The sequence below is a fragment of the Dromiciops gliroides genome, chromosome 1 (genome assembly GCF_019393635.1).
Source record: "Dromiciops gliroides isolate mDroGli1 chromosome 1, mDroGli1.pri, whole genome shotgun sequence".
Lineage (NCBI taxonomy): Eukaryota > Metazoa > Chordata > Mammalia > Microbiotheria > Microbiotheriidae > Dromiciops > Dromiciops gliroides.
The window spans coordinates 77009931-77025947 of record NC_057861.1 but is presented as its reverse complement, the minus strand read 5'-3'; the positions used below and the strand labels follow the sequence as shown (position 1 = coordinate 77025947).

At 46.0% G+C, this 16017-nt stretch overlaps 1 protein-coding gene across 1 annotated transcript; it reads right to left on the bottom strand.

Moving 5' to 3' along the window:
- Positions 1 to 326: 326 nt before the first annotated feature.
- LOC122736486 (TBC1 domain family member 20-like) lies at positions 327 to 8857 on the bottom strand. The gene is made up of 8 exons (XM_043978737.1): positions 8691 to 8857; positions 5148 to 5327; positions 2638 to 2718; positions 2150 to 2336; positions 1871 to 1972; positions 1477 to 1618; positions 1112 to 1296; positions 327 to 935 (listed from the first exon to the last, which is right to left on the bottom strand). The coding sequence occupies exons 1-8, from the start codon at positions 8815 to 8817 to the stop codon at positions 692 to 694; spliced, it is 1248 nt and encodes a 415-aa protein (XP_043834672.1). The 5' UTR covers positions 8818 to 8857; the 3' UTR covers positions 327 to 691.
- Between the last annotated feature and the right edge of the window lie 7160 nt (positions 8858 to 16017).

The following is a 16017-nucleotide window of genomic DNA, read 5'->3' as shown; positions in this document are numbered from 1 at the left end:
CTGAATCAACCTTTCTACTTACACCTCAGTTTGTCAGGCCTCTTTTAGTCTTTTTTCCCTGGGTCTGTGTGTCTGACTATCTTCCTGTCTGTGAGATTGTCTCTGTTCATTTCATCTCGATCACCAGGTCTGAATGAGGGGTGAAAAAGCCAGGCCCGATGATTCCCGTGCCCAGCTGTTCTCCCCAGACTAACCATGTGGCGCATAGTGTAGCATGTTTCTAGGAGCTGGCAAAGGCAGAAAGTCACTGATAAACCCCCCACTCCCCCAAACCTGTTTGGGTTGACCTGGCCCAGTGATAGAGAAGAGGATGCTCTCCCCAGGAGCCAGGTTGCCATGAATTTATTAGTCCAAATACTAAACCATGACGGCCTCACTTTTGCCCTGGGGAAGGAGGGAGACAAATGGATAGGCTGATAAAGACAGAGGTCCCCTTAGTTCTCTCCCCCAGCACAGTGTCTTCAGATGAGCCCTCTCCAATGCCTTTATCCCTCTGGGAGGGGTGGAGGAGAAGGATGTCTGACCTTCCTTTTTTGACCATCTCTTTGGATGCCACTGCCCAGCTGGCTACTGTCGCCAGTGCTATCATGATTGGTCGGTCCAGCAACGGCTACTTGAGCTGAGCTCAGTCTGATGACGGCCAGTCTACTGTTTGGGGGCCAACTGGGGTCCAAATGGGGCATGAATCTATTTAGAAGATCTTCCAGAGAACTTCGGGGCCCCAGCCCAGCGCAGTCTGTGTGACAGCCAGGGCTGCTGCCCCTAACGTGGCCGAGAGACCCCACACAGCTGCTTTCACCAAGGTGCTGGGCCCACTCTGACTCCTTGAAGGTTTCTGGCACCCTGGCTGCTGCCGCTGCTTCTGCAGGACCCAGTCGGGCCGCTGGTGCGCCGAGGCTGCTCGGAGAGCTGTGAAGGAGCCCTCGATGGACAAGCTGGAGAAGTGGGGGGTGGGGTTTGGTGTGGGACATCAATGATACATCCTGAGTTTGGATTTCTATTTCCCTCGGCACCCGGCACCCACCCCATTGTCTCAACATTCACCAAAAGCCATCTCCCATTATCCTGGGTGTCTCCCCCAAGCCCTAGCCCCCAGCCCACAGTAGGTCACCTGCTATTTTTCCTCACAGCAGCCTGCTGGGCCAGCTCAGAATGGGGGTGTCGGGTAAAGAGGTTCAGGGCCTGGGCCAGGAGGGACTCAGTGGGCAAGGGCTGTGGCAGGCGAGATAGCAGCTGGTGCAAGGTTGGCATGTCACAGGGCCCTGCTAGCACCTCTGGCTCCCGGTGCAGAACCACCTGGGGATAACAGGTAACACAGGTCAGAAGTAGGCCCCGGAACCCCACTTCACCCACCAGGACCTCCAGGGTCAAAGCTGGCCTCCAGTATATTCCTCCCCACCACCTAGGCCCACTTAGGACACTAGGTACAACTTTGATCCCAAGCCTCCCCCTTCCCCAACCCTAATCAGTCCATACCGCAGCGGCCACGTAGACAGGCATAAGCGGGTGAGAAGCTAGGAAGAAGTCCATGAGGCGCAGCACGTGGGTAGGCTCAGGTAGCACATGGCCAAACCAGGTCAGGAGCCAGCTTAGGGCAAATACTGTACCCACCTCGGCCCTAGCACCAACAGGCTGGGGCCTTAGGCTGAGCACCTTCCTGCCCTACTGAGTCTGTCCCACCCTCCTGGTAATACCCACCCTCTCTCCCCTAAATAGCCTTCAGGCAGGTGCCTGGGACTGACCCGTTGCCCCTTGACCACCCCCCTAGAGGTCCCAGGTCATGCTTGGCTCTGCCCATATACCTGTCCACAGGGCTCTGGTCCTTGGTCCCTTTCCCCCTGCCCACGGGGCTCAAGGATGCTCTACCAACCTCTCCATGAAGCTGTGTAACTGAGGACTCTCCCGGGCCAGCAGAGGCAGCAAGTAGTTCAGGATGTGCCAGGTGTTATCCATTGTGGGGTCCATGAAGTCCCTGATGGGTGTGCTGGGCATCAGAGAGCAGCTGCCTAGGCTATGCCCCCCTTCAAGTTCCTCTGAGGTGGTATCAGTGAACTGCTGTGCCCCTCCATGCCCTGTTCAGCCCCCACCCCCAGGCCCTAGATAGCTGAGGTGGCATGTGGGAGATGCTCCCACTTCATTCCCTGGGTACCTGAGATGGTGCATGGAGAGTTGACCCAGCAAGGCAGCTGCTGCTCGGGGCCCCAGCACCAGCAGCAGAGCCAGCGCCACCTCATGGTAGCCCTGGTAATAGTGCAGCTCTGGCCGAGAGCTCAGCACAGCCAGGATCACAGCCACCAGCTGCTCCTGTAGCACTGCCCGCTGCTCCGGGCGCATCCCTATGCAGGCAGAAGGGATGAATAGCCTGTCACTGTCCCTTCCTTGCCTTCCCCAGGTTCCCTCTCTCAGAGCTCTTAGAGATAGAAGGCACCTTAGGGACTATCTAATCCAAACCTTTCATTTTACAGATGAGGAAACTGAGGCAAAGTGACTTGATGAAGGTCACATGGGTTCTAAAAAGACTTTAACCCAGGCTTACTGCACTTCAAATCAAGTGTTCTTTCTAGTACACCACCCTATCTCTCCTCACTCACCCCCTGGCTGCCCTCCTTGTCCCCAGCCCAAAGCCAGACACCTCACCCCGGGGAAAGTGGGCCAGGGAGCGCTCCACGTCCATTTGCACCTGGTGATAGTCCCTGTGGTCCTGGAGTGGGCTTCGACCTATGGGAAGGGAAAGGCGGAGAAGCAGGGGTTCATGGTCAGAGGTCAGAGGCCTTCCCTCTTCTTCTAAGGACCCAAGATTTCAATTCATTCCCACCCACCCACTCACTCTCAGCCCTCCTAGATACCCTCAGCTAGTCAGCAGACTTGAGCTCATTCTATAGGACTAGGTCAAGGAGAAGGGGTGATGACCTAATCATGTCTTCAAGTATTTAAAAATCATAGGATTTAGAGCCAGAAATCAAGGCATCTAACAACCTCATTTTACAGATTAAAACAATGAGGATACCAAGAAGGGATGTCTTGCCTAAGGTCACATGGGTAGCTCAAATCTGAAATCCCACGTCTTTGGATTCCAAGTCCCATGATCCTTAGTTGTAGTACTATCTTGGCCAAGAAGGGTTAAGACTTTTTCTGCTGAGCACCAAAGGGTAATGGAACCTCTGGCCCCCAAGCTCTGGACTCAGAAAAAATGAGCCCAATCTTCGAGGGGCTAATCACCCACAACAACAAAAAAAAAAACCCATCACCATCTCTTTGGTTGGAATCACTTTTCCAAGTCCCTTATCAGTCAACTTTGCTCACTGCCAGTCATCCAAGGACAAATGAAGCAGAGACAACTGATTCAATGACAAAAGGACCACAAGGGCCAGCTAGGTGGCGCAGTGGCTAGAGCACCGGCCCTGGAGTCAGGAGTACCTGAATTCAAATTTGGCCTCAGACACTTAACACTTACTAGCTGTGTGACCCTCGGCAAATCACTTAACCCCAATTGCCTCACTTAAAAAAAAAAAAAGAAAAAGAAAAGTCTAATTCCTTTTCCCTGAGATAGCTCCACAATATCCCAGGTACAGTAATGATTGTCACAACTGATATTTGCATAGGGCTTTAAGGTTTGGAAAGCACTTTATATACATTATTTAATTTTATCCTAACAACAACCTGTGCAGTACTACTTTTCTGTGTGTTGTCTGTCTCTCTGTCCAGTCTATCCATCTCTATTACTACAGGTGTATACACACACACACACACACACACACACACACACACACACACACTCTCTTGCTTGGACCTGTGTGTGATTTCACTGCTGTAGCTACAGGTGGCTCAGTGAGCCTAGACGCAGGAAGATCTGAGTTCAAATTTAGCCTCAGAATTTAATGGCTTTGTGACCCCCTGGGAAAATAATTTAACACCTCTGTCTGCCTCATTTTCCTTACCTATAAAATGGGACTAATAATAGTACAGCTCTACCTCCCAGGGTGGCTGTGAAGATTAAGTGAGTGAGATATCTGTAAAGCGGTTAGCATGGTGTCTGGCACATGGTGGGTGTTTAATGCTTGTTTTCTTCCTTTATGTAAGGAAATACCAGTATGGAAACTACCTCCATCGATGCAGATCAGCAATTTTTATGTAACTTAAGAGTTCTGGAGCCTCTGAGAGCCAGAGGCAAGGCTAGGCTTGAACTTGGGTCTTCCTAAGGCTTTCTCTTCTATATCACACACTTTTTCTTGCTAAGGAGATTTTTTTTTAAGCCCCCATTTTACAGATGAGGAAACTAAGCCTTAAAAGGGTAAAAGTCAAACAGCTAGGAAGCGGAAGAAGTGAGATTTGGATCGAGGTTTCTCCTGAATCTTTCTACCACTCTATGCAGAGTGTCCCCAAAATGTCAAACTACACTATTACTTTTGGAATGTCCTATATCAGGACTAGGAACAGGAGCTGGAAGATGCAGAAGGAAAATTCTGACTCACTAGCAGAAAAGAATTTGCCAACAATCTGAGCTGTCCTAAAGTACAAAGTTTTGTGTTTGGAGATAAGGAATTCCCCGTCACTGGAGAACTTTCTCCAAAGAGAAGCTGGATGACTACTTGTTAGAGAACATAAGGTTGCAGATGTAGAGCTAAAAGGAACCCTAGAGGTCACCTGATATAATGCCCTCATTTTACTGATGAGGGTTGTGAGGCCCAGAAAGGTCATGTGGCTTTTCCCAGGGTCGCACAGAGTAAAGCAGAATAAGTGAGCCACTCTAGGATTTGAACTCATATCCTCCGTCTTTAAATCTGGGTCCCTTTTCATTACAACATTATTAATATTATGATTGTAATGTTATAATTCTGATTCTCTCATTTTATAGTCTATCTACTTCAACCTTCTGATTTTATAGACAAGAAAACTGAAGTTCAAAGACTCCTACTCAGGTATGAGTTGGGGAATGGGTTGGACTAGGGGATTCCTGAATGGTCTTAGGGCTCTGGACTCCTGGCCATCTTTTTATGCCCAGAGGCTCCTATTGTTCACTGCAGATGTTATAGACATGTCAAGGTAGAACTGGAAGGTGGTGGAGGATTTGGGGAATAAGTTAGTGCTTACTTCTGTCTCCCTCCCATTTCTCTCCCAGTCTCCCTCTCACACCCTTGCCCTCACACCTGGATGGGGTGGCAGGTCATAGGGACTGAGACCCAGAAGCCGGGGCCAGACCTTCCTCCGGACCTGGTCGCTAAGTAGGCCCCCTCGGCTCTGGGCAGCCATTCGAAGTAACTCCACATCAACTGGGTCCTGGCTCAGGGCTTCATGAATCTGCAGCAGTTTCTGACTTCTCCAGGATTCTGCAGGGACAGGAGCCAAAACCCCATGAAGTCCTGAGAACAGTTACCAGACCCCTAAGACCCACTTCCCTGTAGTCTTACCATCCTCCTAGGCTGGTCCATTTCAATTCAAGTACAACCTGTTCCAGAAATTTTTCATTCATTGGTCCTACCCCGACTAAATCAGAGAACTGGGAGGGAAACTCAGTTTCTCCCTTCTCTAGTCTCCTCTAAGATTCATGGGCTTGGAGTTTTCAGACCAACCAACAGATGCCACCTCTCCATATCCCTGAAAGCAAAACTGTTTAACTAAACAAACCTTCCCCTAACACTTTTTAAGCTTAGAGCAGATCAACAAATAGAAACTGTGTGCCAAGTAAATGCAAATGAATTAGGAAAGAAGGAGAAACTAGGAAGGCCTCAGATAGGTGGTGACCCTTGAGCTGATCCTTAGAAGAGCTCTCTTGGAAGTGAGCATTCCAAGAATAGGGAACAAAACTCAACCAGAATCTGGCAGACCACGGGAGGGCCCTTGAGCAAAGGCCACCCTTGTTGGACAGGTCCTTTCTAAAGCCCTCCTCAAGCAGACCAACTAACTCCCTCACACAGCAGCAGACACTTCCCTAGTCTCCTTCCTTATAAGTTCAATCTTCACTGAGACCAACCTCCAAAGCCCCCCCACCTTCAATCATCCAATTCCCCATAGACTGCACTCTATCTATACAAGGGGTTATTAAACTTTTTTCTATCATGGATCCCTTTGCTTTTTTCTACAGGTCTCTAAAGGGTACTGCAATCTCCAGTCTGGAATGATTTGTGGACTCCTCCTCAGAATATTTTTAATTGTATACATTTTTTTTAAATAGGATTATAAAGGAAACCAATCATATTGAAATGCAGTTATAAACATTAAAAAAGTTAAGAACTACTAAAAGTTAAGAAATACTGACCTCCTTTTTCCCAGAGAGATCAGAAAAAAGGGAAAAGGGCCCACATATACAAAAATATTTACAGCTGCTCTTTTTGTGGTGGCAAGGAATTGGAAATTGAGGGATTGCCCACCAACTGGGGAATGGCTGAACAAGTTGTGGTATATGAATGTAATGGAATATTATTGTGCTGTAAGAAACGATGAGCAGGCTGATTTCAGAGAAACCTGGAAGGACTTACATGAACTGATGCTGAGTGAGATGAGCAGAACCAGGAGAACATTGTACACAGTATCAACAACATTGTGTGTTGATCAACTGTGATAGACTTGACTCTTCTCAGCAATACAGTGGTCCAAGAGAGTTCCAAAGGACTCATGATGGAAAATGCTCTCCAAATCCAGAAAAAAAAAAAGAACTATGGAATCTAGATGCAGATTGAACCATACTATTTCTACTTTTTTTTTGGTTTTTCTTTTTTGAGGTTTTCCCCTTTTGCTCTGATTCTTCTTTCACAACATGACTAATGCAGAAATATGTTTAATGTGATTGTACTGTGTAATTTAAATTTCTAAATGTGGGTCCTAATCTGTTCCCCCAGTTTTGGGGGAAACTGACTAAAATCACTGATAAAACGAGTTTAGGTTTTTAAGGGTTTATTGAAAGACAGAAAGAGAAATATTGAGAACAGAATTCCTACAGCCTGGCAATCCTATCTTTCCTCAATTTCTCTGTGAAGTCCTCTAGAGTCTCTCTCCTCCACCACGGTGAAGTTAGGAACCAAGAGACAGAGCTCTCTGCGCAGGCTCTCCTTCCTCCTTCCTGTCCCTTCCCAGAAATGGGAGGTTCTTCAAGCTGGTTGGTTGACTGGGCCGGAAGTTCAAAGTTTTTTTATCTTCTGAGAACCATGCTTTCTTAAGTACTCTCAAGTACCAGCCAGATGTGCTTAGAATCTAGTCAACTAGTAATTCAGTCAAATCAGCCAGTAATCTACTCAGGTGGGCTCCTGAGTATCTGCCAAATCTCATCTATCACATTCCATTATCTTGACAGTTTATATGATATAGGAGGCAAAAAAGGGGTTAACAGAAAAACCTAAGACTCAAGCTATAATTTAGATATGAGCTCTAAGAGGGATTCAGAGCCCAGTTAATGGATCACTTAAGATTTGGGAAACAAGTCAGGGCCTAGGTTCTCTTACCCACTTTAATCACCATTCATAACAAGAACATAAAGAGGCAGGTCAAAAAGACTTTAACTCTAACAATGATACACTGACAGGGTATAGAAATTCTACTGAGAAATGAAGATATTTTGAAAACTGGACATGGGAATCAAAAAGTGACATGTGTAGAAAAGGCCAAATTTGTCCCCAGATTTACCTTATGATGTGTAAACCCCCAAAAAACAACTCCACAGAAAAAGGTACCCATCTGGGAGGGGTTGGCTTAGGCCCCTAGGAACTCCAAATTAGGATAAGCCCTCACCTGTACCTCCCTAAAGTGGAGATAAAGTGACTGATAATCAATTTATCCATACTATAAATATAACTGTCTTTCCCTATTGGAGAGATACCTTTCCACTTTTCTGCTTCTCTCCCTGTGGTCACTCACAGTATTGCAATAAAACTTGGGAAACTGAGTCACGGAGTTTTGTAATTCTTTTGGGATGACTCACCATCAATGATCAATTTGACCCTAATTCCATCCCACATCACATACATAACCTATATCAGATTGTTTGCTGTCTTGGGGAGGGGGGGACTGAGGGGAGGGAGGTAGAAAAATGTGAAACTAGGAATCTTATAAAAACAAATGTTGAAAACTATCTCTGCATGTAACTAGAAAACAATAAAATACTTTTATGATAAAAAAAGAACTACTGACTTCAGGGTCTGGTCCCCATTATTATTCTAGCAGAGAGCCTTCCCTTGGACTGTCCCTCATGCTTGGAATGCTCCCAGTCCTCCCTCCAGAGTTCAGATCAAATGTCCTATCCAAGGCCACCTCAGACTGCCCTCCCTCCCCAATTCATTTGTATTTACTCGGCACACTGTATGTATTTACTAATCTGTCCCTTCCCATCAATCAATCAATCAATTAATCTTAAACTCCTAAAACGCTGGGATGGTTTGGGATTTCTTTTTTAAAATTTTTGCACCCTCCGGGGATAGCACGTGCCGGACACTTAGTAGGCACTTAAATTAAATGGAATTTAATTAGAGACCACACCCTCATTGGACAGGTTCCCCAAACCCCGCCTCCCTTCCCCTGACTCCGCCTCCTATCGACCAGGTCCCAGTTCTTCTGTACCACCATTGGGTTTCCTTCCTCAAAGCCTATTGCTATTGGTCAGATTCCCTATTACTTGTCTTTCCATTGGCTTTCTTCTATTCGGCTCCTCCTTTCACCGGCCTTCTCCCGGACCGGCTTCCCCCTCCGAGTCCCTCACTCACCTGCGTTCGGCTTATTCTTGAGGCCACGGGTTTGCTGCGATGTCAGTTTCCCCTCGCCAGTCTTGGCCCCGGTCCTGCCCCGGTCCCGGCCTCCCCGGCGGTCTCCGGTTCCGCGGGCCCGTCTCATGCCGCCGCCACCTCAGTTCTTGGGTCCAGAAAGCCGGGCGGCTGCGGCAAACCCCGCTCCTTTCTGTTCATTGGCTTCTGCAGGCACCGCCCAAGGAACTCACTGGTTACGAAGCCCATCACTCTTCACTTCCGCCAATTGTCGTCCAACCCTGGGGGGGGGCGGGGGAAGGCTGGGTGCAGGGCCGCCTGGGAAATGTAGTCTTTTCACCGCTGATTTTCCTGAAGTTGGTTCCCGTGGCAGGGTGGAGCTAGGCTTCCTGTATTTGGAGGCACGGAAATGTGGGTGTGAGAGCAAGGGGCAGCTCCCTCCAGCAGGGTGAAATGGGCCAACTACAGCAAAAAGCTGGAATCAAAGAGAGTGCACATCGACTGGAGGATGGCGGTACACCTCGTGGTATAGGAATGTAATGGAAAAGAGAACAGGAAAAAATCTAGCACGCTTGGCGGTTCTCAAACCTAGGTGTTAAGATGGTGCAAAATAGGGGCAGCTAGGTGGCGCAGTGGATAAAGCACTCAGGAGTACCTGAGTTCAAATCCGACCTCAGACACTTAACACTTACTAGCTGTGTGACCCTGGGCAAGTCACTTAACCCCAATTGCAAAATAGGAGAGTTGTTTTAAAATAGGTTTTCTTTGCGCATAAGGCCACGTGTGCTGAATACAGAGCAAGGATATATGTTGACGGTGTTGATTATAGTTCTGTTTCGAGTTGAGCCCCAAGACATCCCCATATCAAGCCGAGAAGCATCCTTTGCACCCCTACTGTGTTCCAGGCTTTCTGCTAGGTATTAGGGATGCAAACAAAGGCCATACTCTCTAGGAGCTCACAGGCTACATGTTAACAATTATGTAGAAACAAGATATAGACAGGAAATATAGAAAGGAATGCCTTCCTTTCCCCAATACAGACTATGTGCCTAATGTAATGTACAGTCACACAGAGATTGGGTTTTTTCCTTCTGGGGTCCAGAGGGTAACAACCTCTGGCCTAGGAACCACCAAGCTCTAGGCTCAAGGAGGAGTCTAATCTTGGGGGTTAGCCTCCCCTCATCCCAATCGCCATCTCTTTGGCCTATTGTACTGCTCAATGTCTTCCATCAGCCAACTTTGCCAGTCTTCCAAGACCAAGTGAAACAGAGTGGATAGGTTCAATGACAAAAGATTAACATGCAGGGATGGTGGTCTACTCTCTGTCAAGTCTAAGAAGGTATGTACCAGGTCCTCTTTTATGAGTTTGAGTGGTTTTATAAGAGGGTGCAGAGAAGGGCACATTCATCATAAGTCACCAGCCCAAAGCTTCAAATTATTCATGAAGCAAAAGAATATGTTCTAGGGGCAGCTAGGTGGCACACTGGATAGAGTACCAGCCTTGGATTCAGGAGGACCTGAGTTCAAATTCGGCCTCAGACACTTGACACTAGCTGTGTGACCCTGGGCAAGTCACTTAACCCAATTGCCTCACACACACACACAAAAAGAATATGTTCTAGCTGCCTATGTAGGACCACTGTCCAACAGCATTCCCCTACCTTCCAGTGCTTGGTAATCGTATTTGTTTAGTAGGTTAGAGAGTTTCCCCAGTGAAATCCTGGTCATTCCTAGGTGCCTTCTTTCTCCCTTGTGATGTGTGTGTAAGCCTAGCCATAGCTTACCACACATTAGAAGGGTCATATGAATTAATTCGATGGAAGAAAAAGCAAGAACAATATATATGGCTGCAATAATGAAAGCAAAACCATACCAGAAACCAACTGAACTCAGATGATATGTCATAACCAGTCTTGCTCCTAGAAAACAATTAATGACTGGACATACCTTGGGAACCTTAAGACATGACCTGACTGCTTTTTCCCATTCTCCCGTTCAGCCCGAGCTCCCCCCTGGAACCTCTTCCTTTTCCCTATTCCTCTGACACACTCTGATAGCACAGTACCCGACACATAGTAGGTGCTTGATGTTTACTGATTGAATGATTGACAAGCCCTGATCCCTACTCCGAGAAACCTTCCAGAACTACCTGCACCTTGTGTTTGTCCAATCATTCATTCAGTAAACATTTTATTTAGCGCTTCTTTTGAATTGAACTCTGTGCTATCAATTTTACAGGACAAAGATAAAGGCCTAGATGACACTTGCTATGTATCATCATTTGACGGCTGATAGATTATTAGATATTAGGAGCAATATTAGCTGACAAGAAGGCAGGGGTGTCATTTATTATAGTAATGAAGTGCGATATGTGAGTTATCCACAAGGAGACGCTCTACTTGAGCGCCTTTGAAGCCTTCATAAAATAGCCTTCCTACAAAACTTCAGTAGCTCCACTCGCCACCAGAGGGCACTCAGCCTACACATGCTCAGACTGCCATCCCTTCCATAGGTTACCCAGGTTTTTTGTGGTTGCTGACCAAGTTCTAAATTTAAGCAAGAGGAATTGTATGAAATATGGTTGCAAAATATCAAAAATGCTTCCTCTACAAAGTATTGCTCACAATCAGACTTCCTTCCAGCTCTTCAGTGCTTGGAAAAGACCAAAAAGCAGCAGAGCTCACTGTGCCCATAGAGCAGAATAAAAGGGGGAAGGTGAGTTGGGGAAAGAGGGAGGGGGAGAAGGGAGTGAGTTGCTGCTGTGGACATTGGAGTATAAATAGGAAGGCTGGGGCAGTGCAGGGAGAGAGGTTGGTGTTCCCGCCCTTTAGGGCCTTACTCCTCTCATTTTCTTCTTTTTTTTTTTTCTTTTTTTTCTTTTTTTTTTTGCAGGGCAATGGGGGTTAAGTGACTTGCCCAGGGTCACACAGCTAGTAAGTGTCAAGTGTCTGAGGCCGGATTTGAACTCAGGTATTCCTGAATCCAGGGCCAGTACTTTATCCACTGCGCCACCTAGCTGCCCCCTACTCCTCTCATTTTCACAATAGCGGGGTGAATTACCACTCAGTTCAGTCCTGAATTTCTGCTCCTGTTCTCATCCAGTCACTTCTGCTAATGGTTCCTGCTTAGGTCCTCATTATCACAAGTGCAGGTTCAAGCTATATCCACTGTCATCACTCACAGTCTAGGATCCTCCATCTTGATGCCTGTTGGTCATAGTAGATAGTATGGCTCATAAGGGACTATAATATAGGTATTAATCTAAAGTGTGCTGCGGACCACCCCCATGGAAAACAAGGAGCTGCAGTCGCACTCTGTGTTTCTCTGTTTCCTGAACCTGGAAAAAATAGCAGACAAATTCTATGTAGCACAAGAACCCAGGAATCCAATTCCCAAAGTCAATGGCTGCTCAGCAAGGAGCCTCAGTCTGTCTGATGTAGCAACCTGCTCACTGACCCCTGCACAGTCAGCAGAAATTCACTCTCAAAGGCCAAGTATAAGAAGAGTGGGCCTCCATATGAAAAAATGCTCTAAATCTCTAATGATTAGAGAGATGCAAATAAAAACAACTCTGAGGTACCACCTGACACCTATCAGATTGGCTAAAATGACAAAAAAGGAAAATAATAAATGTTGGAGAAGCTGTGGGAAAATTGGAACACTAATGCATTATTTGTGGAGCTGTGAACTGATCCAACCATTCTGGAGGGCAATTTGGAATTATGCCCAAAGGGCGATAAAGCTGTGCATACCCTTTGACCCAGCAATACCACTTTTGGGTCTTTTTCCCAAAGAAATCATGGAAAGGGGAAAGGGACCCACATGTAGAAAAATATTTATAGCTGCTCTTTACGTGGTGGCAAGGAATTGGAAGTTGAGGGGGTGCCCATCAACTGGGGAATGGCTGGACAAGTTGTGGTATATGAATACAATGGAATACTATTGTGCTGTAAGAAATGATGAGCAGGAGGAGTTCAGAGAAACCTGGAGGGTCTTATGTGAGCTAATGATGAGTGAGATGAGCAGAACTAGAAGAACATTGTACACAGTATCATCAACATTGAGTGTTGATCTACTGTGATGGACTATATTCTTCTCACCAATGCAATGGCACAGAAGAGTTCCAGGGAACTCATGATAGAAGAGGATCTCCAAATCCAAGAAAAAAAAAAAAGAACTATGGAGTATAGATGCTGATTGAACCATACTATTTCTTTTGTTTTTGATGCTGTTGTTTTTTTTCTATTTTGAGGTTTTTCATCATTGCTCTGATTTTTTCTCTTATAACATGACTAATGCAGAAATATGTTTAATGTTATTATGTGTATATATATATATATATATATATATAACCTATATCAGATTACCGGCTGTCTAGGGGAGGGGGGGAGGGAGGGGAGGGAGGGAGAAAAATCTGAAATTATAAAGCTTGTATAAACAAAAGTTGAGAACTATCTTTACATGTAACGGAAAAAAAATAAAATACTTTATTAATTTAAAAAAAAAAAGAAGAGTGGGCCTCAAGTGTAGAGAAGGGCCCTGCGTCACAAGGGCTATTGTTCTGTGGCTGGAAGAGAAACAACATCTCTAGCCTCTTCTCCCTTGACTCTTCTCCTAGGAAGACTTTTTATTTTATTTTTTAGTGAGGCAATTGGGGTTAAGTGACTTGCCCAGGGTCACACAGCTAGTAAGTGTCAAGTGTCTGAGGTCAGATTTGAACTCAGGTCCTCCTGACTCCAGGGCCGGTGCTCTATCCACTGTGCCACCTAGCTGCCCCCTCCCAGGAAGACTTTAATTCCTGCTGGGATGGGAAGCAAGAGGTTGCTGCTGGGAGGCCACTCTGCTCTCCTCAGAGAGAGGGGCTACTCGGCTAGAAATATATCTATCTGCTCCCTTAAATAATGTTAGGCTGGGGGATATGATGGGCATCCATCTAACTTCTGATCACACTGGGGGGAAGGCAGACTCCAAGCTTTACTATAAAGTCTTGACTTCTTTCCCACCAAAATACCTGTTCCAAATGAATACACATAAAGAATAGCAAAGAAACCCATTTACCTGTATCAAACAGAAATCAGAAAAGGTACACATAGGAAAACATATACCTGACAATACAGAGTGATGGAGTTCTCCCACTGGGAGGGAGATAACTCCACTCAACCAAGAGAAAGTCCATGATCTCACTCAAGGGGAAACTACCTGCAGTCTCTAGAGCAGAAAGCTGGGAACAGAGTCATTCTGGAGACAGCCAGCACCTCCCATGTCTTCCCAAAGTCTTTTTTTTTTCAGCACTTTGAAGTGGCTTGGCCTCTTCCATCTTCTCTGTCAAAGCTGGAGGCCACAAGAACCCAAAGCAACTTGAAGACTATTGAATCACAAAGGGGACTGGCCTTGAAGAGTCCCAAAGAGGGGCTGGCTGAGAACCAAAGCTCTCTCATCTGTCACCAACTCTGCCTTATCCCTCGAAGCAGGGCAGGCCATTCATCTCCACCAATAAGGAGAGTCCCATACCAATGGGCTTTGGGACAGAGTTTGAAAAAGGAAGAGGAAATAGGGAAATGTTAGACATTTCTGTGTCTGTACTCAAATCTCACCACCTGCCAGTATCTCACCAATCTGTATTCCTATCAGAATTTCTAGGGAAATTCTCCAGCTTCTGACCAAGGTGAGATATATTGCAGACCCAGCCATACCAAACAGTAGGTAGCTGGCGCAGTGAATAAAGTGTTGGGCTTGGACTCAGGAAGATCAGAGTTCAAATCCTGTTTCCAACATTTACTAGTCTTGGGACCTTTGGCAAGTCAGTTAAACCTCTCCCTGCCTCAGTTTCCTCTTCTGTAAAATGGGGATAATAAGAGCATCTACCTCCTGGGGTTGTTGTGAAGATCAAATGAGATAATATTTTTAAAGTGCTTGGCACATAGTAAGTGATCTGTAAATGCTAGTTGTTATTATCACCAAATCCAAGAGCTAGTTTACACAGATATAGAATATATGTGACATATAGTAAATATATAGTAGTCCAAGTAACCCACCTGTCTTTCTTAAGCCTACAAGAAAGGTAGTGTGTAATTGTATAATTATCTAAAGAGGAAGTACTGTAATGGGAGAATGGCCAATATGTTCAAATTTGTCCTTCCTGCTAACCTCCTATATGGAGTATGTGCAATATTTCCTGCCTGGTTCCAATTTAATACATAAAGGTTTGGTAAGCCTACTTCAGGGCATGAGTGACTAAGGTGACTGATGCTCTGTGGGGATGTAGAGTCTTTTGATTTGCTTAGAAGTTAGAAGAACCAATGACTCAGCAGTCATAAAACCGGAACTCTGTTCACATAAAAAAGGATCGATACAGCCTTTTCTTGGCCCTTTTGGGTTTTCCTCACTAGGAGTGAAGCAAGGTCAAGAGAGGGACAGTGGCTTCCCTGGCTCCCATAGTGCCCCTCTTTTTGTGTGTGTGTGTGTGTGAGGCAATTGGGGTTAAGTGACTTGCCCAGGGTCACACAGCTAGTAAGTGTCAAGTGTCTGAGACTGGATTTGAACTCAGGTCCTCCTGAATCCAGGGCCAGTGCTCTATCCACTGCACTACCTAGCTGCCCCTCTTTCTTTTGTATTTAATGTTTTCTGATCTAAGATACATGAGTCTTTTAAAAAAATTTTTTTAAAAGAGGCCATGTGGAAGGGGTAAGTGACTTGCACAGGGTCACACAGCTAATAAGCTGATGCTGGATTTGAAATCAGGTCCTCATGATTTCAAAAGCTGGTACTCTATCCACTCTACCATCCAGCTGTGCCTACATGAGTCTATTTTGGGGGGGGGCAGGGCAATGAGGGTTAAGTGACTTGCCCAGGGTCATACTGCTAATAAGTGTCAAGTGTCTGAGGTTGGATTTGAACTCAGGTCCTCCTGAATCCAGGGCCTGTGCTTTATCCACTGTGCCACCTAGCTGTCCCTACATGAGTCTTTATAAAGGAGAGTGCCTAGGTGACTAGTGAGAGCAAGAAAATTCACTAGGGCCATCAGAGGTCCAGCCTCTCTGGAGGAGAGGAGCTGGTAGCACCAAGCAGTGAGGATCAGCATGTCAGCCCAGTGACCTGCTTGACCTAATCCAACAGTGGACTGACCCTTCAGCCAGCTGAGCAAGGAAGGGACTTATCATCTGGAAATTCTTTGCTCTCACTACTTGGTGGGGACTCCTCAGAGAAAAGAACTCAGGAATTGTAAGGTTCACCTTAGCCCTATATGTTCTCTACATTGTTGCTTCACTATGTTAGTATTTTTAATTTGATCTTTACTATAAAGCGGCAGTCATCAAAACTATTTGGTACT

Bases quoted from the DNA above. Each gene is read 5' to 3' on its own strand.
- LOC122736486 (XM_043978737.1), bottom strand. From the start codon at position 8,817: ATGAGACGGGCCCGCGGAACCGGAGACCGCCGGGGAGGCCGGGACCGG. The intron at 1,619-1,870 runs GTTGGTAGAGCA...TGTTGGTGCTAG, and splicing joins TTACACAGCTTCATGGAGAG to GGCCGAGGTGGGTACAGTAT. The intron at 936-1,111 runs GTGACCTACTGT...CCACTTCTCCAG, and splicing joins GCTGTGAGGAAAAATAGCAG to CTTGTCCATCGAGGGCTCCT.